At 53.3% G+C, this 27492-nt stretch overlaps 1 protein-coding gene across 1 annotated transcript in view; it reads left to right on the top strand.

Moving 5' to 3' along the window:
* The window catches only part of TNS1 (tensin 1), a 206022-nt gene that overhangs the window by 161501 nt on the left and 17029 nt on the right, over nt 1–27492 (top strand). Inside the window, 5 exon segments of the mRNA XM_039844732.1 lie at nt 667–2247; nt 13476–13672; nt 14619–14694; nt 18220–18312; nt 26478–26676. Coding sequence (XP_039700666.1) covers nt 667–2247; nt 13476–13672; nt 14619–14694; nt 18220–18312; nt 26478–26676 — 2146 coding nt within the window.

Below are 27492 nucleotides of genomic sequence, written 5' to 3'. Positions count from 1 at the left end.
AGGGCTGGGCTGCTGACTGTACAGGGTGTGAAATCACTGAGTTCCTCTGGGTGGGGAAGTTCTTCGTTCCTGAGTCAGCCCTTTGGCCTTGAGCCACTCAGCACTCACTTTTTCCTTTCAGAGAAAGTATTGCTCACGGGGCTCCCAGAGCCAGCTGTAGACACAATGACACAGGGAACACCTCTCCTTGATGAAAACTTCTGCTTTTTGTTCTTGATCCCTAAGATGCTTCCCCTTGTTCCCTGAACCCCCTTTCCAGAACTCCCAGGGGCCCCAGCATTCATAGCAAAAGCGTGTCCCATTTGACACAGGGCCTGCTCACTTTGCTGAGCCCCGTCCTGGCCCAGTACTTCCAAGTCCTTGGGAAGTTAGTGAAATGTCAGAGGCAAGTGTTGGCCCGGGGCATCTTGACCCCCAGGAACCCCTGCCCAATCTTCAGCTCTGCTGCCTGGTCCTGAAGCTGGATGTTGGGATGGGCTCTGCCCAAAAGCCTAGGGTAGGGGTCCTTTTGTCTTTTCATCTTTCTGCCACCTCAGCTCGATCTCAAGGTGCTGAGAGGAGGTTTGAGGATCCAGGAAATGGAATCTCTTACTGCTTTCCTTGGGAGACCAGAAGATGTCCTTGCCCCCCACTGACATCTGCTCTCTGTTGCTCTCTCTCTTGCAGAGGTTGTGGGACACACCCAGGGGCCGCTGGACGGGAGCCTGTACGCCAAGGTGAAGAAGAAGGACTCTCTGCACGGCAGCTCAGGGGCTGTCAATGCCACGCGTCCTGTCCTGTCAGCCACCCCCAACCACGTGGAACACACCCTCTCTGTGAGCAGTGACTCGGGCAACTCCACAGCTTCCACCAAGACAGACAAGACCGACGAGCCTGCCCCCGGCCCCTCCAGTGCTGCTGCTGCCCTGAGTCCTGAGGAGAAGCGTGAGCTGGACCGCCTGCTCAGTGGCTTCGGCTTAGAGCGAGAGAAGCCAGGCATCATGTACCACACCCAGCATCTCCGGTCCCGCCCTGCGGGGGGCCCTGCTGTGTCCTCCTCTGGCCGCCACGTTGTCCCAGCCCAGGTTCACGTCAACGGTGGGGCCTTGGCTTCTGAGCGGGAGACAGACATTCTTGACGATGAGCTGCCCAACCAGGATGGGCACAGTGTGGGCAGCATGGGCACACTGTCCTCCGTGGATGGGATCACCAACACCAGTGAGGGGGGCTACCCAGAGGCCCTGTCCCCACTCACCAACGGTCTAGACAAGCCCTATCCCGTGGAACCTATGGTCAATGGCGGGGGCTACCCCTACGAGTCTGCCAGCCGGGCAGTGCCTGCCCATGCTGGCCACGTGGCCCCCATGCGGCCCTCCCACTCTACACAGGAGGGTTTAACTGGCTACCAACGGGAGGGCCCCCACCCAGCCTGGCCACAGCCAGTGAACACCTCCCACTATAGCCATGACCCCAGTGGTATGTTCCGCTCTCAGTCCTTCCCGGAAGCTGAGCCCCAGCTGCCTCCAGCTCCAGCCCGTGGGGGAAGCAGCCGGGAGGCTGTGCAGAGGGGCCTCAATTCCTGGCAGCAGCAACAGCAGCAGCAGCAGCAGCCTCGCCCTCCTCCTCGCCAGCAGGAAAGAGCCCACTTGGAGAGTCTGGGGCTCAGTAGGCCTAGTCCCCAGCTGTTGGCAGAGACCCCTGTGCCTGGCCTCCCTGAGTTCCCACGGGCAGCCTCCCAGCAGGAGATCGAGCAGTCCATCGAAACCCTCAACATGCTGATGCTGGACCTGGAGCCAGCTGCGGCTGCCGCCCCCCTGCACAAATCCCAGAGTGTCCCAGGGGCCTGGCCAGGGGCCTCCCCGCTCTCTTCCCAGCCCTTCTCCGGCTCCTCCTGCCAGTCCCATCCGCTGACCCAGTCCAGATCTGGCTACATCCCCAGTGGGCATTCCTTGGGAACCCCTGAGCCAGCTCCACGGGCCTCCCTGGAGTCCGTCCCTCCTGGCAGGCCTTACTCACCTTATGATTATCAGCCATGTCCGGCTGGGCCCAACCAGAGCTACCGTCCAAAGAGCCCAGCTTCCTCCTCCATGTCCTCCGCCTTCCTTCCAACCACTCACAGCCCTTCAGGGCCTCAGCAGCCTCCGGCATCTCTCCCTGGCCTCACCGCTCAGCCTCAGCTCTCACCAAAGGAAGCGACTTCAGATCCATCCCGAACTCCGGAGGAGGAACCCTTGAACTTGGAGGGGCTAGTGGCCCACCGGGTAGCAGGTAAGAGCTTCAGTGCTGAGTATCCCCTCCTTACTCCCTCCACACCTTCCCTCTTTGGTCTTTGTTCATCATGCTGTGGGGAGGTGCAGGCACAGCCATCATACCTCAACAGATGCTGCTTTGGCCTAGAGAAGAGGCTGTCAGGAGCCCACGCACTAGCCATCCCTTCCTGCATTCATTTGTCTGTTAGGCTCCAAGGCAGGCATTGAGATTGATAGGTCAATGCATTTTAGTTCCTGTCCTCAAGGAGCTTATAGTCTAATGAGGGGACAGATACACAGAGATAATTCTAATAGTAAAATGTGTACTACAACAGAGATGGGGACCACAACCCCAGAGCCTGGGGAAATCAAGGCTTACCACCTAAGACAATCAGGGAAAGCTTCTTATAGGTGGTGACTTTGGAACTGGAGTACAGATTTTCTGGGCAGAGAGATGCTCTCTGCAACTACCTGCAGTTCTCTCTGTCCTCAGACTTCAGTTTCTTGGGGAAGGCATGGAAAAGGCTGGAGGGAGGTTGGGCCCTCCCAGAGGCATAACGAAGCCTGAAGCCCGGGAGGATGTCCGGAAGCTCTTGGGCTCTTTCTGAGTGGTCAGCCCTGGTGGATCCTTCCAGAGTATTTCTCTGTTTCAGGGGAGGCCAAGGTCCCCCTTCTTGTCCAGCTGTCCTATTGGCCCTTGCTTTAGGCAGCTTTGTATGGGAAGCAGGCACTGAAAAACAAAGCTCCATTTTCTATCAGAACATGAATATACTTATCTTTCCGGAGAAAGGAGAGAGAGTGGAGCAACCAGAAGAACTTACTGGGGAGATAAAGGCAAGAAATGAAAGAGTGTCCGGAGCCATGTTGGGAGGGACAGGAAGGGCTCCCTTCCTTCCCACTGGTCTAAGACTATGACCATTCCATGCAGGCAGCCAAACTGGGTGGGGAATCCTATGGGTTGGTTTTGTCATGGAGGTAAAGCCCAGGCAGGAGTGAACCAGAGACTGGTGCTGGGGGAGCCTTGTGCCAAGTTCCTCAGCTGACAGGTTAGTGGAAACTCAGGGAGGAGAAGAGTCTGGGCAGCTGACTCTGCCCTCCACCTCTTTTCCTAAATTTAGGGGAAGCTGAGTCACTATGCCAGCTGCCTGAAGGGAGGGAGACACCCTCCCTGGGGATGGATGGTGGGTTTGGGGAAGTAGCTGGGAGTAGGCCAGCTGGCTATTGAGCTGGGCCCAGGACCTGGGTGTGGAGGCATGAACACCCTGCTCCTGTTCTTCAGAGCAGAGTGCAGTCCCCAGTTCAACTCTTGGTAACTTGAAATTGGCCGTAATGGAAGTATTTACATCACGGAAGCTGGCAATCAGGGCTTCACCTCCCGCTGAAGAGCTGGTCTAGCAGCACATCATTGCTTCTACACAAGAGTCAAAATGCAGGATGTAGCTCTGTAACCCTAGAAGGGAAAGAGTCTCCATGGGGTGGTCCAGATGGGGCTGGTGTCTTCTGCTTTCTCCCACGTCTAGGCCCCTGAGGTAAGGACTCCCCGGCTTCTTTATCAGCAGAGATGCTTTTCCTCCTGGTTTTGTTGAAGGGAGAGAAATGAGGCCCTCTTGGTATTTTCCAGAGTTGGTGTGGTAGCCTGAGAAATAGCGACACTCTAGCCTAATGATGGGCAGGATCCAGGGGGCTTTTCTCTGCGGGAAATGGATGAATTTCCACTCCTACCAAAACTCTCCTGGAACTGGCTCAAGAGGAAGCCATACCTTAATGGTCTAGGAAGGATGCCCATCTTGTAGTGCATCTTCCCTCAGCCTTTTCTCTCCTACTAGCTTCCACAGTCTTGACTATCAACCTCCGTATCCTATAGCTGCTCAGTCTTTGGCTGCCAAGAAGTAGGAAGGGGGAGAAATTGTTGGTACATCTCTGCTCCCATATCCTCCACCAACTGTGAGTGACTCAGTCAGAAGAAGGCATGAGATGTAGAGAAGGGATAGTTACGTTTGGTTTCCAGGGCTATAAAAGGGCCTCTTTGGTCCATGCCTTGTCATAAACAGTATTTCTTGTTAGCAGGTCCTGCTTGCACAGCTTCAGTAGCCCTTCAGAGTGTCTGCAATGCTTGTATACATAAAGGCACATAGGTAGGATCAATATGCAGAATAATCTAAGAGCCAGGGAGGATAGACTTCCAGCATTCTACATTCTTATCATGAAACTGGAACATAAGCTTTAACATGAGTAACCCAGGAAGCTCAGATCTGAGAGAGAACCTCTTCATGGCCATGAACTTGATCTGGTTTCTCCCGGCTTTTCTCCCTCACGTCTGCCTTATTCTCCTTGGCCGTTCCCCATACCATAGTACTATGTCCCTGGTTCATTCCACTTTGATCAACCACTCCTTATATTTTATTTAAGCTTGGATCACAGAGAATGTAGGGGTAGTTTTCTTAACTGGAGAGAAGGTAGGTATCAGAAACCTGTAGCACGCATCACACTTTCTTGTGAAACATTAGAAACATTCCCATTACAGCCAGGGACAAAATAAGAATACTTGCTATATCACCACTATCATTTAACATTGTATTAGATATCCTGGCCAGTGGAATAAGACGAGAAGAAGAAATAAGAGTCAGAGTTGGCGAGTCCAATCGAGTTATCTTATGATCTCGATTCTGTGACTGGACTGATCTCAGATGTCTCTAGAGGTAGAGATTTCAGTGCATGTTGGAAATAAGATGTGGATATTATCCTTAAGGAATGTAGAGTTTATGAAGAGAAGAAAAGAATTGGAACTTGAAAATGAAGTCTTTCATAATAAGGGAGGTATGGAGGAAGTTCCGTGGGAGTGGGGGAAAAAGGAGATATCACTATCAGTTTAGAGATTGGAGAGGTTCTGTGTTGAGTGTGGGCTTTAAACCCACAGAGCCTTGAACAATGAATAGGATTTGGAAAGTGAATGGAGTCATTGGAGAGAAAGGGTTCCTAGTGTAGACAGTAAAGCACAGGAAATGTTTGAAGAATAGAGTAGATTGAGAGCATATAGGCTGTATAAGATCAGTCAAGAAAGATAGCCCAGGACCTGCCTCTGTATGGTCTTAAATACCAGTCTAAGGAGTTTGAATATTGCCTAGCAGCAATGTAGGAAGCCATGATTACTTTGTTTTAGTCAGGAGAGTATGCCGTGATCAGAGCTATAGTTTAGAAAGATATGTATACCTGGTGAGTCTGGGCAGGAAGAATGAAAAATGGGAGTGATTTTGAGTCAGGAGATGTAGGAGCTTATTAGATAGCCTAGGTAATGGGGACTAGATTAGGGTGCTGACCACGGGAATGAAAAAGCAGAGAGGGAGGCTGCGGAAGTCGTGGGTGTTTGCAAATTGATTGGATGCAGTGAGTGAGGGAGAGGGAGACATCGAAGATGATTCCGAGGCTCCACGAATAGCAACAGAATGATGTTTCCATTAACAAGCTGGGACTTAGGAGGAAGGTCAAATTCGGTGTAAGATGAAGGCCCAGGGTTAGATATGTTGAGCTCGAGGTGATGGTGGGGCTTCCATGTATGGAAGGCAGTTGAACATCCAGAATTGGAGCTTGAAGGAGTGAAGAGAGCTATAGAATTTGGAGCCCTCCTCATAAAGGTGAAGTTTAAAGCTTTGGGCATGGACAAGATCTCTATCTATGTCAGAGGGCATGGGAGAAAACAACGTAAGTGAAAATAGCCATGGGGGGAGTGGAGGCTGCCCAGGGGACTGAGAGTGAATGCTCAGGGTGCAAATACCGCTGCGTCAGGAGACGTTCAAAGGCTCGGGGGGTGGGGCGGGGGAAGAGTGGGGGTTTAGCAATGTCACTGTGGAGGGATGGTGAAGAGGATTGAGAAAAATGCATTGGGCTTGCCAATTAAGTGGCCCCAGTGAGTTTCAAAGGCATATTTTCCATAGAGCGCGGGTGACAGAAGCCAGACTGAGAGATTGAGGAGTGAGTGGAGAGGGAGTGCAGACAGCATGTCAACTACTCCTTTGAGTGGTTTTGTGATAAAAGGAGACGAGATGTAACTAAAGAGGGTAGCAAGATATTAAGAATTTTTTCTTTTGTAAATATAGGGACCATTAGAATTTTTTTGGAGGGCAGAGAGAGAGAGAGAGAGAGAGAGGTTGGTTGAATATAAATACAGAGGGGAGCAGGAGAAAAAAAGATGAGAGAGAGAAAATTGATGGAGTAAGATCTCTAAGAATGTAAGAGGGGCTTAGAAGCCTGGGTGGATAATTTAGGCTCGACCGGGAGGTGAGATACCTCTTTATGAAATGATAAAGGATGGATACAGATATAGGGAGATACTGGTGTCAGGCTTTGAGAGCTTGTACTGAGAACCCAGTTTTTACATTTCATCGTGGAAATAGGAGATGCGATCAAGCCCCATTCTATTATTTATTCAACATGAGCTGCTAGTCTCTGCTACATGCTAATCTATGCTCTAGAAAGGATGATGGTAAACAAAAGAGGTAAAAATCTTTGCCTTCATGGTGGAGGTGGACAATAAAAAAATAAGGAAATACATACATAATATATCAGACGAGTGATAAGTGCCATAGAGATGAAATAAGGTAGTGAAGAAGTGCCAGTGGGGGGAAGAGGGTGGGTGGATGATTGCACTTTATGGAGGATGGTCAGGGAAGGCTTCTCTCGGTGGTGAGAGAATGTGCCAGGTAGACTAGCAAGTGCAAAGGCCCTGAGGCAAGAGTATGCCTGATCTGGGGAGTATTGACACTAAGTCAGATAGGTGATGGGAATGGGGGCCAGCTTACATGGGCCTTTTACTCAGCGTGGTATGAGAAGTCTTAGGAAGGATTTGGGCAAAGAAGCGACTTCCTCTAAAAGGATCAATGTGGCCTGGATGGAAGGAGGCTGCTGGTATTGATCAGGATGGGATCGGTGGTGATGGCGAGAAGTGCTGATTGTAGGCTTATTTTGGAGGTGGAGCCATGAAGATTTATAGAGAGATTAGACATGAGATGGGAGAGAAAGAAAAGTCAAACAACTAAAAGATGGAGTTGCTCTTTATTGAGATGGGTGTAGTTGTGGGAAGAGCAGTCTTCGAGGGGACATCAGAAGTGCGGTTAGATTTGAGATGCCCACGGAACATCCAAGATGGTGGGATGTATGAGTCAGGAATGTCAGCGGGAGACGTTAGAGCTTGGAAATGTGGAAGTTGTCAGTATGTGGATGTCATGTAAAGCATACCACTGCATGCTGTCACCTAGGGGATGCGCACAGGTAGAGGAAAGGTCCCAGGGGTGAGTCCTGGAACCTCACACATGCAGTGCTTGGAGACAAAGAGGAACCAGCAAAGGAACTGGTCTGGAGCAGCTTGCGAAGCAGAGGAAAGCTGAAAGGTGGTCATTCCCTGGAACCCAGGATGGAGTGACATTGGCCACTGGGAGGCCCCTGTGTGTGAAGGTGACTTGAGAGCCAGCTAAGGTGAAAGAAGGATGACATGGCAGGTCCTTGCAGTGCATCCAGGCAGGCTCACTTTAAGGACCTTCTGGTGATGCCCGGCAGCTTTGGGCAGGAGTGGAAAATCGTAAGTGGCTTCCACAGAAGAGGATTATTAAAGTAGGGATGATGGAAGAACACGGGGCTGAGGGATGCTTGGATGCTAGGGAGTATGACTCTTGGGCTCACGCTGGCAGGGTCACAGCTGAATTCAGAAAGAGAGAGGAGAGAGGACCTGGGATGGGGCCATGCTGACTGAAGGACCGATGATGCACAAGGCGGCAGGATTGACATCTGGTCCCAAGCCAGCCCCTTCTTGCTCCATGATGGGGTTAGAAATTAGAGGGACATGGAGTCCTGCTAGACAGCAGGAGGTCCACGGACCCTTAGGAGAAGCCAGACCCTGGATCTGCCTCCTCCTCTTGTCCGATACCCTTCCCACCTCCCTCCAGTGTGTGGCCAGATCCCGGACTCAGAACACCAACTAATCTTGATTTTCTCTTTGTTTTTGTTTTCTTTCGTCTCGTTTGATGCCTTGTCCCTTTCGTTCTTCGTGTGTCCCATGTCCATCTGCCCCGTGTGCCATGGGTGTGGTGCCTTCCTTGCCTGGTGTCATCCCTTCCTTTCCTGCTTGCCTCTGCTCCCTGCCGGCTCCCCGGGGTGGGGTGGGCAGCGTACAACGCCCGACTGCAGGGCATTGGGCAGAGTGTCAGCTACCGGCATCCTCTCCACCGGCTCCGATCTTCTTCCCTCTCTAGTTGGTTCCTGTTCTCCCCGTTTCCCCTTTTTAACTCCTTGGCCCTCACCTTAGCCCTCACTTTCTCTCTCTTTCCCTCCTTCCTATGCCGTTCCTTGCAAACTTTGACCTTTCCTCATTTTTCCATCTCCTCCTCACTTTTCTTCTGTTCTTTTTCCCATCTCTTTTGTATTCTCTTTGCCCCCCCTTTTCTTTTCTCACTGCCCCCCTTCTCTCTCCTCGCTCACTTCTCCCTCCTCCCTCTCTCCGCAGCCTCTCTCCCTCATTCTGCATGAGCGAGTGCTCCCACTTCTGCATGGACACGGACCTGATGCTTCTAACCTTGGCCTCACCTGCCGGGAGCAGGGTCTGGGGTAACTAGCCTAACTTTCAGGCTCCCCAAGGACATGCAGGCCTTTGCAATGAGGGTGCTCATTGAAGGCTTGGGACAGCCCGGCTCTCTGGCCACCCTCTGGGCTGCCAGGCCAGGGCCTCAGCAGGTGCCAGGCTGTGCTTTGCATGGGCCACTGGACACAAGACAAAGAATGGTGCCCCAGCTCCTGCTGCTCTGTCCACTCTTGAGTACAGCACTTCCTGGGGACAGAGCACCTCCTGTGACCTCATCGTGAATCTCTGACCCATGGCGAGAGACAGGAGTCCTGGGTGTGGTCCTGGCTTTGCCTGTGACCACCTCTGTGACCCTGGAAAAGTCTCTTCATTACCCAGAGCTCGGTTTCCCAATGTGAAAAATGGAGAGATCACAGCCTCGCTGTGTGTTTTTTGCAAGGTGGCTTGATGTGCCCCAACATGGTGGGGTCCTCATCAAGGGTCACATTGCTCTATTTGAGGGTGATGTAGTCTCCTACGTCTGCCCCCGTTCTCCTGGACATACAGGCCGTAGGCTGTCAGCCCTGGGAAATTTATCACCTCGCTCTTTCCCTCTCCTTGAGCCCAGAGGCAGGGTCAGGAAGAAGATGATGCTCAGACTTGCCTCGTGCCATGACCTTGGGCCTGTCCAGGAGAAGGCTTAGAGAGCGCTGGGAACAGTTGACTTCCAGTGGCAATATCTGGCGCTTTCCCGGAACCTCCTTCTCCTGGTCCGTGGATAATGGGGAGATGGCTCTAGCAGAATGGCTGTCTGCCTTCTCTCCTCTCCCTCTACATTTTCTCGGCCCAGTGGTGGGGAGCGCAGCATTCAGCTGGGCCTGAGGTTGGGGGCCGTTCTGGGGTGGGGGGCCTGTCCTGAGGGGAGCTGGCATGCTTGCCCTGGGGCTGCTAGTGTGATTGCCGTGTGGCTTTCTGGTGCCCTGGCCCAGCAGGTGGCCTCCAGGATCGCCTCGCTTCCAGACCCCCAGGCATGCAGTTGGACACCCGGCCCCGCCACCTGGAGCTGAGGAATCCAGTCTTCTGGAAATTGGAAGGCTGGAAAGAAGAGCTGGGTCTGTGGGGTGGAGATGGCCAGGCCGAGGGTGCTGGGGAGGCCTGTGATGAAGCCTGACACAAGGGCATTTGTCCGTGAGACTCAGGACGGTGGGCGGCCATGTTCTGCCAGTGTGTTTATTCGTGTGTGTTGGGGTACAGCCCCCAGAATTGTGTGTGTGTGTGTGTGTGTGTGTGTGTGTGTGTGTGTGTTAGATGGAGGGGTTCAGTGCTTCAGGTCTGGCACACTTTAGGAGAGCCTTGGAGCCAGCTGTTCCCCAAGCACAGCACCACCCTGGGGAGCAGAGTGAGGAACCCCGGGAAATAGGGCTGATGTGCCCTGCTCTCCAGGTCTGGCAGCCCGTGTGGAGGTCCTAGGTTGAGGCGACCACTGTCCTGCAGGCTGCCAGTGCCCACAGTGTATGAGCAGCCCTCGGAGGGTGACACAGGGCTTCTGAAGCATGTAATCACCCCAAAGGCCACGTCCTTGCCGTGGGAGTACCCCACCCATCATGCTCCTGGGGCTGGAGGCTTCCCAGCGAGACTCCCAGAGCCCTTCACCGCCTCTTCCCCCTCTCTTCATGAGCTTGCTCTGGCCCTACGCTCTCTTGCTGGGGAAGGGGCCGACCGTATGGGTTCCGAGAGTGACTGAACTACCGCTATTCCTGCTGGGCGAAGGCTTCGTGCGCGCACACTTGTGCTTATGCGAATAAGTGCGTGTGTGCCTGTGTGTGTGTAGGGAGCGGAGCACATAGAGACAGAGGCCACAGGGAGAGAGAACGGGTCCTAGAGACTGCGAAGGCCTGGGGTCGAGGACAGTGGAGGAGAGGAGAGCATTGGGGGGAACAGAACTATTTTTATTGTCGGTCAGTCTCCAGGACGTGAGGGAGGGGTGTCCTCTCTCTGACATTGGCTGTCAGCTTCTGTGTAGAGGGCCCAGCATGGCCAAGGAACAATGAGGCTCTCTTCTCTCCCCTCCGCCCTGCCCCGTCTCCCCTCCCATAGGGAAAGACAAGAGAGAGGGGACATGGCTCTCTGGGCACTGAGGGGCAGATCTGGGCCTGCCAAGGGGGACAACAGTGAGACACTGTGTTCAAAGAATGTGAAAGGCCCTGACTAGCCACTGGTGCCGTGGGGCGCTCTGCGGGGGGAGGGGCTGTCCCATGAGAGTGGAATGCAGGGTCTTCCCCTTTCTGCAGAGGGAGGCTGTCCTGCAGCGGCCTAGCTCTTCGGAGGTCATCCTGGCCGCCCCCTTGCCTCTGGACAGAGCCAGTCTGGTGGCAGTGGACAGGAGACTTGAGGAGGTGAGATGGCTCTCAGATGTCCAGCTGCCTCGTGCGAGGGTCTCCCGTCCTCACCGATGGGAAGCCCCTCCCACAGTGCAGCCTCCCCTCTGGGCATCACAGTTGTCTGCACTGAACATGGAGGGTGTCCTGGGCACACCAGAGAGAATGTTCTCTGTGCTTCTGGGAGATTCAGGGCCTCAAACTGAAACAGACCCACTTTTCAAGGGCAGACATCAGATCCCACACAGGGAAACTGGCCACCCCTCACCGAGGCTCAGGGATCTGCCAGCAGGAGGCTGTGGGGCTGGGCGAGCCGGAACCGAGAGCGGCCCTAATGCATTTCTGTTAACCTTGAGGCTGAACTTAGCTCCAAACCCCAAGAGCCTTTCCCGAATGGGCCTCCTTTGTCACAATTATTATTAGAAAATCAATGGCTATGTCTGTTTCTCTCTAATGTTTTTGCCAGGAACAAAACGAGCAGTAGTTATGGACCAAGTTGCCCAGGAACCTGAGGGGAAGGGGGCTTGGTGGAGGTGGGAAAAGCATGGCCAAGGGCAGCATTGCTCACAGGCATGGTGGGAGGTGCAGGAGGCTTTTCTGAGGGTTGGAGACAGGATTTGTTCTAGGGTCCCCATAAGCTGCTCAGTCCTCTTAGAGCCATGCTCCATCTTTCATCTGGCCTCTGGCTGAGACAATGTGACCCCCCTCCAGCCGCCCCCCCCCACCCCCTTTTCTATTCTGAAAGTCAGGGCACTTCAAGGCGAGGGGCTTATGTACTTTAAGTAGTTTGTAAGTCCAGATCATGGTCTCCATTTGGACTCTTTTTTTCTCAGTTGAGATGGCAGGCGGGCTGCCTCTGAATAATAAATAGCCCAAAGTAGAGACTTGAAACACCACCGAGTACCTTCTGCGTTTATAAATGCGTGCCAGTCCAGCTGCTCTCCAGACAGGGCCTCCAATTATGCGAGAGTGTGAGTGCGTGTCTTGCAGTGTGTGTGTGCGTGTGTGTGTGTGTGTGTGTGTGTGTGTGTGTCCGTCCCTGGACTTGGCAGCTGGCAGCTTGTTCTTCATGACAAGTAGGAATGCTTCCCAGCATGTGTGCCTCATGGCAGCCTTAGTGGCTGTGCCAGGCGGGAGCTGGGAGGCCGCCCAGGGCGTGCAGACCCCACTGTGGAAGGTAGATGATGATTCAGTCTGAATGAGGGTGATTTCTGCTTGGCTGCATTGGCGCATTCCCAGGGACCAGCAGTATGTGCATGTGCGTGTACGTGTGTGTGTGCACATGTGCCATGGGACAGTGTTTCCAAGTGTGCTGCCATGAGGCTGGTCCACCCAAGGTTCCAGTCCCATGTGACTTTTGGTAAGTCCCAGCACCTCCCCTCCCCTCACTTGATCTTGGGTAGTGGTGAAGACAGGGCTGAGACTCTCCTGGCACAAGATAATCAGGACTAAGAGCCCATCCTCAGGCTGGGTCTTGGCCTCCGGGACCCAGGAAGTAAGTTTTCTAGGATTCTGGAGCCAGCTCAGTGAAGCAATGGGTTCTGTGCCTCAGCCCAGCTGTGGGAGGAGTGGGAAGGAAGGAAGGTGGGGTTAACAACATCCCCAGGCCTGTGCAATGGAAGAAAGTACAGAAAAGCAGATGGAGCGCATGGCTCCGGCTCTTTGTCTGCTGTTCTGCCAGGAGGAGCAGGGAGGGAACCTGGGCCATCTTTGAGGCAAGAAAAGTTGTGGGTAGCTAAGGAGCCAGCATAAGGGAAGTTGGTAAGAAGTTTCAGAGGTGCAATGGATAAAGTTGGGGAACCCCAGAGAAGGCCAGCAATATTCCAGGGGCCAGCTGGGGTTGGGAACTTTAGTCATGTCTTTGTTTCTTTTTGGGAGCATCATTTGCAAGATGATGCATTATTCACTCTTTATAAAAGTTCTTCCCCACGGGCCTGATGTTGCTTGTTGGTTGATCAGTCGCCTTGGAGACTGTCTGTCCTCCCTCCACCTTCCCTCATTTGCCTGGAAGCTCTGGCCCTCTGCCTCCAGGCCTTGGAAAGAGTTGACATCTGTTTCTTGTATCAGTCTTTTGTGCTCTGGGCCCCAACTCTGTGCGGAGTAGATTCCTGGTGAAGGCCAGCCCAATGTAAGCAGGTCCCCAACCCTGCAGAGGAACCCGGGGTGTGGGCAGAGGGAGGCTGGGGGAGGTGCAGAGGGGAGGCAGGCCCAGCTCCAGCATGGCCCCTGAGCTTGCACTGTTTTCTCTAGGGAAATTCGGCCTGATCAATCCTTTCTCTCACAATATGCTCATTGCTCTCTCTGCCCTGCCATTCCTCCCAGGGGTGCAGGCTCGGGAGAAGCAGCCTGCAGAGCCCCCGGCCCCTCTCCGGAGGCGGGCGGCCAGTGATGGACAGTATGAGAACCAGTCTTCAGAACCCTCATCTCCCCGGAGCCCTGGGGTTCGCTCCCCTGTCCAGTGCGTCTCCCCAGAGCTGGCTCTCACCATCGCTCTTAATCCTGGAGGACGGCCCAAAGAGGTGAGTCCTGTGGTGCATTATGGGACTCTGGTGCATCGTGGGGCCACAGCGGGTAGCAGAGCCCACTCAAACTCTCCAGGACCCTGATGGTCAGCTGGGTGGCACTGACTTGTCATTAACCCAGTAAGTTTTCCTCCTTGCATTCTCACCCTAGGGCTCTGGCATGGGGAAATCTGGAGCCCATTTCCTCCCCTAAATGGCTTTTATGCCCCCACATCTTCCATTAACACCGAGACCGAGTTCCCTTCTTGACCCCTAAAGCGTGCGCCTGAGTAGGGCGGTAAGAATCCTGGGTATGACAAGGGGACCACAGTCTCTTCGCTCCAAACCAGATCATACAGACTGACAAAGAGTTTTTGAGCTCTTTCTAGATGAAGGGTTTTATCCAGAGGTCTAATTTCAATGCCAAATATTTACATTTCTGAGACATTTCAGTAGTTTCAGACAGTAGGTTTTAAACTTCAGCCTACATAGCAATCTCCAGGGGATTTGTTAACATGTGGATTCTCAAATCTACCTCCGGAGATTCCAGCATGTTAGCACTGGGGTGAGGCCCAGGAATCGGCATTCAAAATACACATCTTGGAAGATTCTGATGCGAGTCGTCCATGTCTGATAAAATCCAGTCTGAGTCCTTCTGGATGTGAATGGCTTTTGGACACATCTTTTCTTTCCCGTCTTCTACTGGCACCTGCGTCCTCTGTCCCTAGACCCTTCTCTTTGCCTCTTCTGCAAATAGGCATTTTTTTTTTCATTCTCTGTGCAACAGGGAGTTGTTGGGGCTGTGAATAGAAAGGATCGTCCTTTGACCTCTGTGTTTATCTGGGGAGGGTAGGTGGTCAGGCTGGCGAGGGGCTTTGTGGGCTGGTTAATTGGAAACTGCTTTTTTCTCAAGGTCATGGCCACCAGTGTATCTCCCCCCACTCCCTCTGTTCTTCTTCTGCAGCCCCATCTGCACAGCTACAAGGAGGCTTTTGAGGAGATGGAGGGAACCTCTCCGACCAGCCCACCGCCCAGTGGGGGTAAGAGCTTTCTGCTAACCCCCGTCTTCCCTGGGTCCCCTTAGGCCCCTGTCTCAACCCCTGCCTGTGTAAGCACCCCAGGTCTGGGGTGGGGGCTGCTGGCCAAGTTGGCAGAGCCAGAATCTGCCCCTGCTCATCCCTATGGCTCATTTCACTCCACCTTTCCTCCCCACTTCTCTTCTCTGCGCACTCACACACCTGAGGATGCAACAGGTGAAGGCTTAGGATCCGACCGACAGACTAGGGAGCCCCCGAGCTCCCACAGTGTGCGGTTTTCCCAGTTTTGAGAGTCTTTGCATCCTGTGTACAAAACATCTCCTATCCTAGAGTGACTCTTTGTGATTTGCCGGTGTGTCTCTGAGACAACCCCTTGAGCTTCTTGCTTCTGACTCCCATTTAGTTTCTACCAAGGAAATAAAGGCCCAGAATGTTCAGGCTGACTGAGGCCATTGGCTTCAGCCATCCTTGGCCTCCAGGCTGGAGCGTTTCGTTTGGGCCCCGGATGTGCTCACTGAAGAGTCAAATTCCCAAAGCACAGAGGTACCTCCACCCCAAGAGAAGACCCAGATGAGCATAGAAGTGGGACAGTATCCCCTTTTTATGGTAGAAGAGCCGTGAAGAGCGGCTGGAGGAGGCTCTTGCGGGAAAGTGGTAATGCAACCGTCCGGGGCTGTGGAGGACTCGGGGTTCCCTTGAGAAGCCCGAGTCAGCAGAGATGGGAGAGACTGGTGTTGCTCCGGGGTTGGGTTGGCCAGGCCTGGCCCAGCTCTGCATTCCCCTCGCGAGAGGGGAGGAGGGTGAGGACGAGAGAGCCGGAGCCGGCCGTGCATTCTCCTGGTGGCTGGCTGTCCTGTGGAAGGAGGAATGTGGCACCAGGACCTGGCCTTACACCAGCAGAACTTGTATTGGCTGCCATCTTGAGCATGCACGAGGTTGGAGTTGTGACTGAAAGCCATGGTTCTCTCTAGGGTCGTGCTGTCCAAAGGAAATAGATCACAAGCCACGTTTGTGATTTAAAATTTTTTTAATAGCCACATTAAAAACATAACAGGACTTCTCAGTGCCTTAACTCTGTCTCTCACTGTCCCTCTCACTCTGCCTCTGAGAGGAGGCCACGCTCTGTCTGTGGAGTGTCACCCCTTTTCTAATAAACTCTTCTTTTGACTCTAAAAACAAACAAACAAACAAAACGTAACAGGACACTGGAGAAATTAAATTTAAGGATTTTTTAACTGAACCCGAGATATCCGAAATAGCATCATTTCAATAGGTAAATCAATATAAAAATATGAATGAGATGTTTTTCAATATTTTAAAAAATGTGAAAAGAAACTGGTGAAATTAATTTTCACAGTAGGTTATATTGAACTCCAAAGATCTAAAATATTATCATTTCAACATGTAAAGATACATTGAGATATTTTGTTTCACATGAATCTTTGAAATCTGGTATGTGTGTTACACTTACAGCTCTCTGTGCAGACTGGCCACAATGCAGGCGCTTGATAGCCCCGTGTGGCTTATGGCTACCATGCTAGACAGCAACCCCTGGGCAATTTGCTCAAGTCTGTGGAATCTCTCTCCCTGGTCTTACCCTTCACCTTCACACCTGCTCCGATTCTGTCAGTCTAAACAGCCAGGATCTTGGCCATTACCCTGTCTGGGACAGAAGCCATGTAGGCTGAGCTTGGATTGGGTTTTGCCACTTTCCTGTCCCCATTCTTCTCTCTCTCTCCTTGGCCAGCTCAGGGTGACCCAGTGGGGAGGATAAATCAGAGGTTTCATCCATGCACAGGGCTGGGAGAGAGGACAGAGGCGGAGAAATGCAAAGAATTCTCTCGGGAAGCAAAAGCCTTGCCTGGCTTCAGGGCTACCCACTCGTCTGCCTCAGCAGAAGGGCCAGATCCTGGTGATTGGGGGCCTAAGCAAGTAGGGGGCTGGAGGTGCATGAGAGAAAGCAAGAAAAACCTCCCACACTTGAGGGCTGGAGAGCCTTCGTGGTCATTCCACGGACAGTCGCCCCTGAACTAGGCTCATTCTTCCATAATTAATTACATTCAAATTCATCTATCTGACGAACATTAATAAGTGCTTGATAAGTGTCTATTGTAAGAACCTCAGTACATGTGTAAAAAGTGAGGATGGACAGAGATATGTAGGCCTAGACCAGCCCCATGCCTAGATGTGTGTATTTGTACAGTTGTTGCCTCTGCTGTATTCTTCTGCTGGGCATCTAAGGATGTAGCGGGGGTGAGTGCAAGACTGGGCCACCCACTGGACCCCTGTGATGTCTCATCATTCCCACGGACGCCTATGCACATACCTGCACATGCGCAAATAAGTTATATGCATTACTTACGTTGAGAGATTGTATTTTTTGTTAGTTTCCTTTAGATCTCACTGTCTTTTGGGGAAGGGAAGCAGGGCCAGGGAGGGTACTGGAGCTGCTGTGTAGGTCCTGGACAGCTGAGGGCTGCAGCTCATCTGTTGAAGCTGATGGCAAGGGCCAGGCAGCCTCAGACTCTGGCAGATCTGTGTGGCTGTGTGTCCTCAGGACCCGTGACCTCTGCAGGCTCCAGATGGCCATGATAGGAGATACAGAGCTCATTTCTTTACTTTTTCTAGGAGGTACGTTAGGAGATGTGGCAGCTGCCACCAAGTAATCTCGTGACTGGGCATAACAACCTCTTTGTAGATTAGCTGAGAGTCTGGCCTCATCCTTGGCTGGTGGGACAAAGCCTGACAGCCCTTCCTGACCTGTATGTTATGTGACACTTCTAACCTGGACAGGCGGCTTGGGAGGGATTTGTGGTTTGCGCAGGGAGTTGGTGCTCTTGGCGGAGGCTTCTGGAGATTGGGCTTTTCTCTCTTCTAGAACCCTGAGGTTTGGCGGGCATAGAGAGCTCCATGCAGAGAAATGTTCTCTTTCTGGTTTTTGCAAGGGACACATTTGGCTGGGGGTCAAAGATCTTAGCTTGGGATCCAGGTTGGCATGGTTTCGCTGGTGATCCCTTCTCTCCCATCTGCCCTTTATAGGATGTGCCTTCCAGATGCTCCATTTTCTTTGGTTCTCGTCTAGGCCGTCTAGGCGCCTTGTTTAGAAAGACTATATATGTGTGGGGGTTCGGGTAGGTGAGGGAGGGAGAAGCAGAGGGAAGAGATAATCACGTAGAGAGAGTCTGAGATAGCCAAGGAAACCTGCATGGCAGTTGTAAACCATGGCAGGTAAGGGGACCTTAGCAAAGAAATGAAAGCCCTAGGGGAAAGAGGGTTTTCTTAAGCTTGAGGGGAAGGGCCAGGACAAGAGCACCACGTCCTGACTCCCTTTACCCTTTAAACCGTGGAAAAACACGGTTTTTCCGTAGCAGCGCCCCCGAGGGCTGGGGCTCATTCTTCTATCTCTCTCTTGTGCCCACCCCTCCCCAATATGCCCTCACTTATGGGTACCTCCCCTCCGTCCCCTCCCCTCCCACTCCCCCACCCTAAGGCTCACTCCCTTTGTCTCCCCGCTTCTTTCTGGCACAGTGCGCTCCCCTCCAGGTCTGGCCAAGACACCCCTGTCTGCTCTGGGCCTGAAACCCCACAACCCAGCGGACATCCTGTTGCACCCCACAGGTGGTGAGTGACTCTGGCTAGCAAGGGGATGGTGGGGGAGGCCAGAGGGAGGCGTTTGGGGTCAGAGGACCCCTGTGGTCTGGGGTAGGACCTCAGGATCTACTCAAAGCCGAGGTGGTGGGTTCTCAGAACCCCCCTGCAAAGAAGGTGGCAGCCTGGGTTTGTGCCCGTGCTGAGGTCAGGGGTTTGAAGGGGATACATCCCTTTGCAGCCTTCCTGCCCATTGACTTGTGGGGTCAATGCCACGTCCAGCATGCTCTGACTTGGGGATCTGCGTCCTGGCCTGAGTTTGCTTGGAGTTGGTCAGGTCCCTGCCAGAAGCCTGTATCTCCTTTCCCCCAGTGTTCAGACACTTGTGCACATGCACACGAACACACATACATGCAGACACACACACAGAGCCCAGGCTCACACCTCTTGCGTCCCTGTCACATTTCCCAGCTCCTTTCCTTCCTGTGAGGGGAAGAGCAGGCGGGGGGTCCTGGGCCCTTAGTGGTCATTTTAAGCAGGTTGGATCCAGAAACTTGCTCCCTAGACTGGTTTAAGGTCTGGGCTGGGGCTCCAGGGACCAACTTGGCTTCTTTTCCTTAGTCATCAGAAGGTCGATCCTGCCAGGTAGGAGCACAGTGGCATGCATGTGTGACCCACGCGGACACACGGTCTGGCACAGCCTCCCACTCAGGAGGCGTCTGCATGGCCAGGGACACTGAGTCACCAGAGGGAAGGGTGCGGGGGCTGCCTCTCACCCAGTCAGCACACTCTTGCTTGAGACACGTCCTGCCGAAACCCTGGGGCAGGGGCTGTGACGGACGTGTGGAGCCGTGCGGGCCAGGGCCTGCTGCTCCTGAGAGTAAAGCCTTCAAACTGCCACCCTGGAGCCCCGAGGTCCTGCCGGGGTGGGCCTCATCCCACACCCCGGGGTGCTACTGTGGAGCGTCACCTCTGCCCTGGCCTCACCCCAGCTTTCCCAGCTCCCTTTTCTCAACAAATTCTCTCTCTCAAGAAATAATCTCTGTTAACTGATCTCTCTCTGTCTCCCTTTTTGCTCTCCCTCTCTTCTTTATGATCTGCCTCTTTCCTGCTTCTCCTCCCTCCCCACCTCTCTTCTCATCTTCCCTCAGAGGAGGATGAGGGGAAGGAGGTGACAGAGCTTTCTGAAGGTAAGCGTGGGTTTGCTGTGCATTGCTTCCTGCCGTCCGGGTCTGGGAATGGCTTTTCATACAGAGCTTGATCTGGCTGGCTGGGGGGCAGCTCTCTTTGCTGATCAGGTCTCAAGCGATCAGGCCGATAGCCTCCTGGTCCTCACCCCCTGGTGATGAGCTGTCACCCTGGGCATCGCCCAAGTCCTGAATGAGGAACTTATAGTGCTGGTTCAGGCACAGCCAGTGTCGAGGCACTACTGTGGTGCCACCTTGCTGACAAAATGTTCCTCCTGCTGCTGCCACCCCCAGTGGCTTTTCCACCAGTCTGCCTAGGGTGCAGCAAGCCCCTTTGGAGGGCGAGGGCCCTCACATGCAGGGAGGGGGCTCATTACTGCATTTCCGGGACGTATGCCACATGTAGAGCTCAGAGCGGGGTTTTTCAGCCTCGGCACTACTGACATTTGGGGCCGGACAATTACCTGTGGGGGCTGCCCTGGGAATTGCAAGATGTTTAGAAGCATCCCTGGCCTCTGCACCCACCGAGTCATGACAATCAAAGTGTTTCTAACATTGCAAATGCTCCCTGGGGTGGGGACAGTCATCCCCGTCCCGAGCCACTGTCTTAGAGTCACGCGTTGCCCCCTGGAAGCCCTTGTCTGGTTTCTTATCAACATCGATGGAAGGACATCTGTCTTTCTGGGATCTCAGATGCCTTCAGGGATTTCAGAAAAGCTACAGACCCACCCCTCTGCCTCCAGACATCATGTACATAATTTTGACAATTTCAAGGAGTTAGCATGCCTATGTCTCGGCTTAACCCCCTAATTTAGATGAGCTCCACATTGTACGTGGGGAAGCAGAGAGGGGATGTAATCTGGTTGAAAGCCTTTGACTTATTAGGGACAGAATTCAAGTGATGACTCAGCAGCAGGTGTACTAAGGGGTTGCCGGCGTGGGCGGCTTGTGTGTGGTTTTGTGGCATCTGGGTGTGGTTCAAGCCATCTCTACCAGGAAGGCTTAAACAAGGTGGTGCCGGAACACCTTCCAGTTCCGACGTATTAGATGTTCTGACTTCTCACCTGGGCCCTAGTTTCATGTGGCTGTTTTCTTTGAAGGTTCCATCTGGTTTTCTTAAGCCCACTTCCTGATTTCCTTTGCACTTTACCACTTTGATTTTCTACTCCCAAAACGGGCATGGGCTGTGCCCCTCTGAATCTGCCATCCCCCAGGGAAGATGGCTGGAGTTTTCATGAGGCTTTGCCCTCATCTAGGCAGAGTTGAGGCAACCACACCGGGCTCCGGGCTGCATGGGGGTTGCAGAACAGGGCATCCTCAGCAACTAATTCTAGGACGGGGTGAGCTGCGGCATGTTCCTGGCTGCTGGTCCCAGACAGGGAAGGGAAGCTGGGACAGGAGTCTAGAATAAGCGGGCGCCTGGAGCCAGCATTCGTGTGTGTCAGATGCCCCCCCACACTCTCCTCTTGGTTGCTGACTTCAACAGACTGGTAGGACCTCAAACCCTCTCTGGTAGGAAGGTCTGAGGTAGATTAGGCTGACACGTCAGGCTCTGCCTGTTATGTTTCCCACTTTGGGGTGACACTTCAGAGGAGTGAGCATCTACAGAACTGAGCTCTCAGATCTGCCCATTGTGCTCACAAATGATTCTCAGCCTACAAGACCGAGCCCTCTGACCTGCCCCTGTCTGTCCTGGATCCACAGTTAGAAGGTGAAGGTTCTTAGGGATCAGCCCTGCCACACCCATCATTTTCTCAGCTGTGGAGCTGAGGTCGTGTTGCAGGGTAAGGGTGGCCACATCTACTCAAGGTCACAGGAGACAGTAGGGCCAAGATCGGACTTACCCGTCTCCTGTCTCCTAGTCGAGCGGCTGTTTCAAAGCCTTCTTCCTGTGTCCAGGCACAGTGCCCTAGGATTCCAGCATGGGGGTCAGAATTGCTGTTGTGGCCTGGGCAGTGGGAAGTGGGGAGTAGGAGGTAGGGAGCAAGGCTGTGGGCAGCCAGCTCTGTTTTTCCTTACTCGTGCGCTGCCTCCTGGATCAGACTAAAGCACACCTTCTGAAGCTCTGCTTGCTTTCTCTGCTGACATTTTGATGGGAAATTCAGAAAAAAATGGCTATGAGGAAAAATGGTCAGAGGCAGAATTACTCAGCTAGGGGAAAAGAATACTTTAGGGGAGTCTGCTCTGTTCAAGGTGCTTTACATTCATTTGGTCATTTATTGATTCGTTTAATAAATATTTTCTGTGCCTGTTACGTGCCAGGCACAATGCCAAGCTCTGGGGTTATAATGATGAGCAGTAACATTGGTTCCTAATTGCATGGAGCGTATGCATGACAGGAGTCAGAATTGAACGTTCAGTCAGAATTACATATTGAGATAAGCATTCTGAAGGGAAGGGATGCCGTTTTATGAGACCTTATGGCAAAGACCCTGACCTTGGCTTGAAGAGGTGAGACATGAGGGTGAATGACGTTAATTTGGTGAGACTGGGGTGGGAGAAGAGCCTTCCATGTGAAGGAAAAGGGCATGTGCAAAGGCCCTGGGAATCGACAGTATGTTTTTTTCTAGGAACTGCAAAGTCATTGAGGCAGAGAACACGGAGGAGTTGGAGGCTGGAACAAGGGGTCTCGAGGTGGAGTGTGGTACAGAGTGAGGTTCAACAGGCAAGGGCAAGACCACGTGTGGTCATGGGACACATCATCTTGTTTCATTATCACAGAAGCTCTTAGAGGAAGGTGACAGGAACCCCATTTTACCGACAGGGAGATGACGTTCAGAGATGTTAAGTGGCTTGTGCAGGCCCACAGTCAGTCAGGGGCATGGCCGAGAGCCTCCACCGGCTCAGCACGGGGAGGCTGCCCCTTTCCATGTGATCATACGGGTCACAACCTCTGAAGACAGGACAGTGACTTTACTGGACATGGGGACTGGGTACTCTTCTTCATGAAAGAAGGAAAGAAAGAAAGTCTGCATCGGTAAAGACATGAGGGCCACATAAGAATATCTTCCCAGTGGTGACACAGGAAGAAATTACTGGAACTTCTTGCCCAGAGGAACAGGAACAGGGGGTGTTCGGGTTCGGTTCTGTTTGTCCAGACAATTTGATGGGACTGACTTGGCATGAAGGAAGACATGGGACTAGAAATGACCCCCCTGAGAATTCTTCCAGCTCTGAGACCCTTGGCGATGGATGTACTGAGGCGTCTGGGATTTTAGGGTGGTGCTGTGTCGTACATCTTTATTGAGCACCTACTATGTGCCAGATCTTGTGCTAGGTACTAAGGGTATAACATGTGAGAGAGCCTGGTAAGGACAGAGATGCTAAAGGACATTTCAGCATAAGATAGAGCACTGAGTGGGGTGGAAACAAGGTGTAATGGGATCTCAGAGGAGAGGTCTGAATATAAAAGTTCTGAAATTCTAACTTTTGAGGTCCTGTATTGGACTCTGGGGTCTCTTTATGTCCTCCCTGTCCCCCACCCACATGTCCTCCTTTACTTGAAATGGATGGGCCCCCTCTCCCCAGGCAAAGCAACCCTTCTGGGAGGCAGAAAATGCACTTCAGGGTGTGCGTGAAGAGCCAACAGTGCCCCCAGCCTGGTGAGGCCAAGTCACTCTCCGGCCTCCAGCTGCTCTCAGCCGCCAACAGCTACTTGGAATGGGTTTGGGCTCCTGGAATGTTCTGCATGAAGCACCCTCCCCGGCCCCACCTCTCCCGCCCCTCCCAACCCTATTGCCTCTGAGCACAGCTGCTCCAGGATTGGAGGAGAGGAGGAAAACAGCAGAAGAGAGGGGTGGAGGGAGGCAGGCTCACGCAGGGCTCAGGCACAGGTTGGCAAGGGTGGGGCTGCTTATACACGGCTAATTGGAATTAACAAGAAAGAATTAGAAGGAACTTTCCCATCTCTTATCATTTGATCCTGGATGGGCAGGTGGGTGTTTTCATTCCCATTTTATAGATGAGGAAACTGAGTCCCAGAAAGTTTCAGCAGCTTGTCCCAGGTCACCCCTCCAGTAAGTGAAAGAAGGGGGACCCGCAAGTTATACGTTGTCCTGAGGTTAAGAGGAGAGAGGGAGACATGGAAATCGGAGACTGAAAACTTGGGAAAACTGATTTTTTTTTTGCCCAAAATGTTGGGTTTGAACAGTTCTAGGGATGGACTCAGAAAGCCAAGTAACTTCCCAGAGGCCCCTCCTGCTCTGAGTTTGTGAGGAGCAGAGGTTGAGTGAAAGGGCTTCGCTCCTCCCGCCTGGATTCGGGGGGACGGTAAGGGGGAGGGAGCGTTGTGGGTGAGAGGGAGCTCGGACTTCAGGGGTCATCTACATGGGTTTTCGCTTGAACTTCTGGGGTCGGCAGGAACTCCAGGGAATGAGAAAAAGTGAATGTATGTCTCTCAGGTCTTGGTTGTGATGCTCCTCTGTCTGGGTGGGGCTGGCTGGTACGGGTCATGCATCTGCTAGTTTGTAGGACAGACACATATTGGGGGCCCACTAGGTGCCAGGCACTGAGCGAGGCGCCTGAGTACAGATCACCAAGGAACCCAGGGTGGCCGGGGCGGATGGATCTCACTGCTGTCTCTGAGTGGGAGAGAAGGGGTGTCAGGAGGAATTTTTGGAGAGAGTGAGGCCGGGCACTGAGGGATGGGTGGAGAAGGTAGGCTCTGGCCTTGGGTCTCTGTTACTGTTTCTATGGATGCGAGTCTCTGTCTGATAGTCTCTTCTGCCAAGCTGGGTTACCCCAGGGCATGGAGCTAGCCCCTAAGGTTAAAGACACACTGAAACTATCAGCACCCCAATTTTCAGCTGACCATATGTTCAGTGGGCCAGAGAGCAGGCTCCGGGCCGGACTGCCTGGGTTCCAGGGCTGACCCTGCCACTTGCTACTGTGTGACCAGGTCAAGATCCTTTCTCCAAATCCTACTGTCCTCATACAACTGTTTGCTATTTCTATCATTATTAATGGAGTTGGCTCTTCTCTGGCTGGTGGGCTGGAGTTCTGGGTAGGAGCCGGCCTTGGGTGCCCCTGTGAGGCTGTGGCCCTCCTCTAGGCCATGCAGAGCCAGCATGGAGAATCAAGAGACCGTCCATCCATCGCTACCAGTTGGCTGTGTGTCCCGGGGCAGATCGCTCTACTTCTCTGGGCTGAGGAGCTGGGTCAACTCAGGGGTCGGCAATCTTAGTAAAGACGGTTTCATGGCAACACAGCCTCATTCATTCGTACACTGTTGTCTGGCTGCGTTCACGCTGCCATAACAGAGCTGAGTATCCGTGACAGAGGCTGTCTGGCCCAGCAATCCTAAATCTTTACTGTCAGGTCCTTTATCAGAAAGTGTGTCTGCCTCGGGTCGGAGGGTGTCCTAGCATCTCCTGACTCCAGCAGGGCCTCAGGCACAGATGGCACAGAATCAGTGCCTTTGGAATGGATGAGGCCTGGGGCTTCTGTGAGGTGGGTGTGGGTGGCCTGGGCTGGTTGAGGGGGCTCTCAAGGTGGCTTTGCTGGCCTCTGTCCATGTGGACTCCAGCTTTGGATGCCGAGGAGCTGGTGCTACATCACCCTGCACCCCGTACCTGGAATAGATTGTCCCTTTGCAGACATCCTGCCCCACCCCCATCCACTCTCACTGCTGTTGGTTGAAGGGAACTCTGTGAAAACTAAAAGACAGACTGGCAGCCTCTGGCTGAAGTTGTACACAGAATCCCCCTTTCCCTCCTCCCTCTACCCCCTGCCCCACACCTCTGTAAAGGGCCCTGTTCTGAAAGACCATCTTCCCCCTGTCCGCAGGCCTCTGGGCCTGCGTGCAGGATGTTAGGCTGTGGGACCACTTCAGAAGCCATGCCCAAGAGGCTGTGCCCCATAACACCTTGGCGATTGAGTTCCTTCCAAAGTAAGCTTTTCTTTGGGCTCAGGGGGAGGTGGATATTCTTGGACTTAGTGACCAGCACAGTTTTGGCCAACAAAGGCTCCAGGGGCCTGGCCTGCCTGGGGCTGCATCGACTCAGGCTGGTTTCAGCAGATGCCCTAATTGCAGGCGGAGTGTGGGTCTGTGCTCAATCATGACCGTCTTGAAGGAGACGGAACTGGTGCCAGAAATGGAGGTGGCAGGAATGTCATCCATCCCTCATCATGTCCCTGGAGAAACCCAGGGCACCCTGCTGCTTCTCTCTGTTTAATCTCGAGTTAGTTTTGGGGCCGGCCTCAGAGGAGGCGTTGGACAAGCACTGGCTGGGAGTCAAGAGGTCTGGCTCCTGGCTGGGCCTCCAGTGATTTCACTCTCCAGGCCTCAGCGTCCTCATCTGTAAGATGGCCTTTCTGGTGCCTGTCCTCCCCACCCGCTTCCTCTTAGGATATTCTGAATACCAAGTGGGGATAATGGTGTCCCTCTCAGGAGGAATGCTAAGTGTATCAGGCAAGGGGGTGGGTGTGTCTGGGTGTGAAGGGGCTGGGCGTGACTCACCAGCACAGGCCTGCTTCTGGATCCTGGGCGTGGAGTGGAGCCTGTGTGAACCCTGGCACTGTTCTAAGATGGGGCAGGGCCGGCTGGACCTCTGGGTCTCTGTATAGCCCAGATTCCAGTGGTGCCTGGGGCAACTAGAAGGGCCTGGGGAGGCGGGGTAGGGGATCAGAGTCTTCAAAGGAAAAAACAGCTAAGGGGATGCCAGCTATGATGGCTGTCCCAGCTCAGGCGAGGGGGTTGGGGGGTGTGGGGGAGGTTAAGATTCTATGATGGCTGTGTTTAGAGGCAGAGCTGGAATCCACTTCTAAGATGCCTCTCTGAGTGAGGCTGTGGTTAAAGTGCTGTGGGGCCTCCTACAGCTTCTCCGAGGTGCTGGGAAGAGGGGCGGGCATGGGAAGGCGGGAGCCCTAGAAGTGCCCTCTGCGTGCTTGGCTGTCCTTTTGGGGCTGTCTTCACAGGCTGAACACCGGAGTGGCGGGTTCCCTGGCAGGCTGGTTGGGGTCCACACTGCGCCCCATCAGTCCGTGCTCAGTCTGTCTCCTTGCCCTTTCCAGAGCCTCGGAGCTACGTCGAGTCGGTGGTGCGGACGGCAGTAGCTGGGCCCCGAGCTCAGGACCCTGAGCCCAAGAGCTTTAGCGCCCCAGCTGCCCAGGCCTATGGCCATGAGACGCCCCTGAGGAATGGGACCCTGGGTGGCTCCTTTGTCTCCCCCAGCCCCCTCTCCACCAGCAGCCCCATCCTCAGCGCTGACAGGTAAGTGGGGAGAAGCAGCGCGTGGTGTGAGAGTTCAGACCTGGGCTAGCATGGGTGAGGGCTCTTGGATTTGCCCAGGGTGTGGACTGGCAGAAATAACATCCAGGTTGCTGTCCTTGGAAAACTAGCTCATCAGGGCACCTTGAGAGAGCAGCTGCTCAGTGCCACATCTTGTGCGGAGCTTGAGGATGAATCTGCTCTAATCCCCAGGCTGAATTCAGTGGGGGTGGGGGTGGGGGTATGAAGGTGAACCAGGAGTAGTCCCTACCCCAAGTTTAAAATCTAACAGCAGTAATTCGCTATATAGTGAGTACTTCCTATATATATCAGGCATTTTGCTAAAGGCTTTATACAGTTATTTTATCTAACCTGGCGGTAATCCTATGAGGTAAGTACTGTTATCATTTCCACGTTTCAGAAGAGGAAACTGAGGTACAGAGAAGCAAAGTAGTTGCTCACGGTCCTGAAGCTAAACAGTAGCAGAAATAGGATTCAGACCACAGGCGTCGGGTTCAGAGCCCACGTCTCTGTCCTTTTCCCCAGACCTGGGTTAAGGTGCCCATCACAGGAGGACTCAGTTGTGCCCAAAGCAGATGCATAATTAGAGTGCTCGAAACTCAGTGTAAGGGGCTGTGATTTCTGGCTAGGGGTACAGGGAGGATGCCTGGGGGTTGGAGGTATTTGTGGTGAGGCCAGAAGGACGATCGGGGTGTTGAAGATGAGGAAGGAGGGAGAGGGCATTCTAGAAGGACAGCACAGCCAGGACAGAGGGCTGAGGGTGTGGATGTGTTGGGGGGTCGTGCTGCTGATGGCTCA

The sequence above is a fragment of the Pteropus medius genome, unplaced genomic scaffold (assembly GCF_902729225.1).
Source record: "Pteropus medius unplaced genomic scaffold, Ma_sr-lr_union100, whole genome shotgun sequence".
Taxonomy (NCBI): Eukaryota; Metazoa; Chordata; class Mammalia; order Chiroptera; family Pteropodidae; genus Pteropus; species Pteropus medius.
This window is presented reverse-complemented; position numbering and strand designations above follow the sequence as displayed.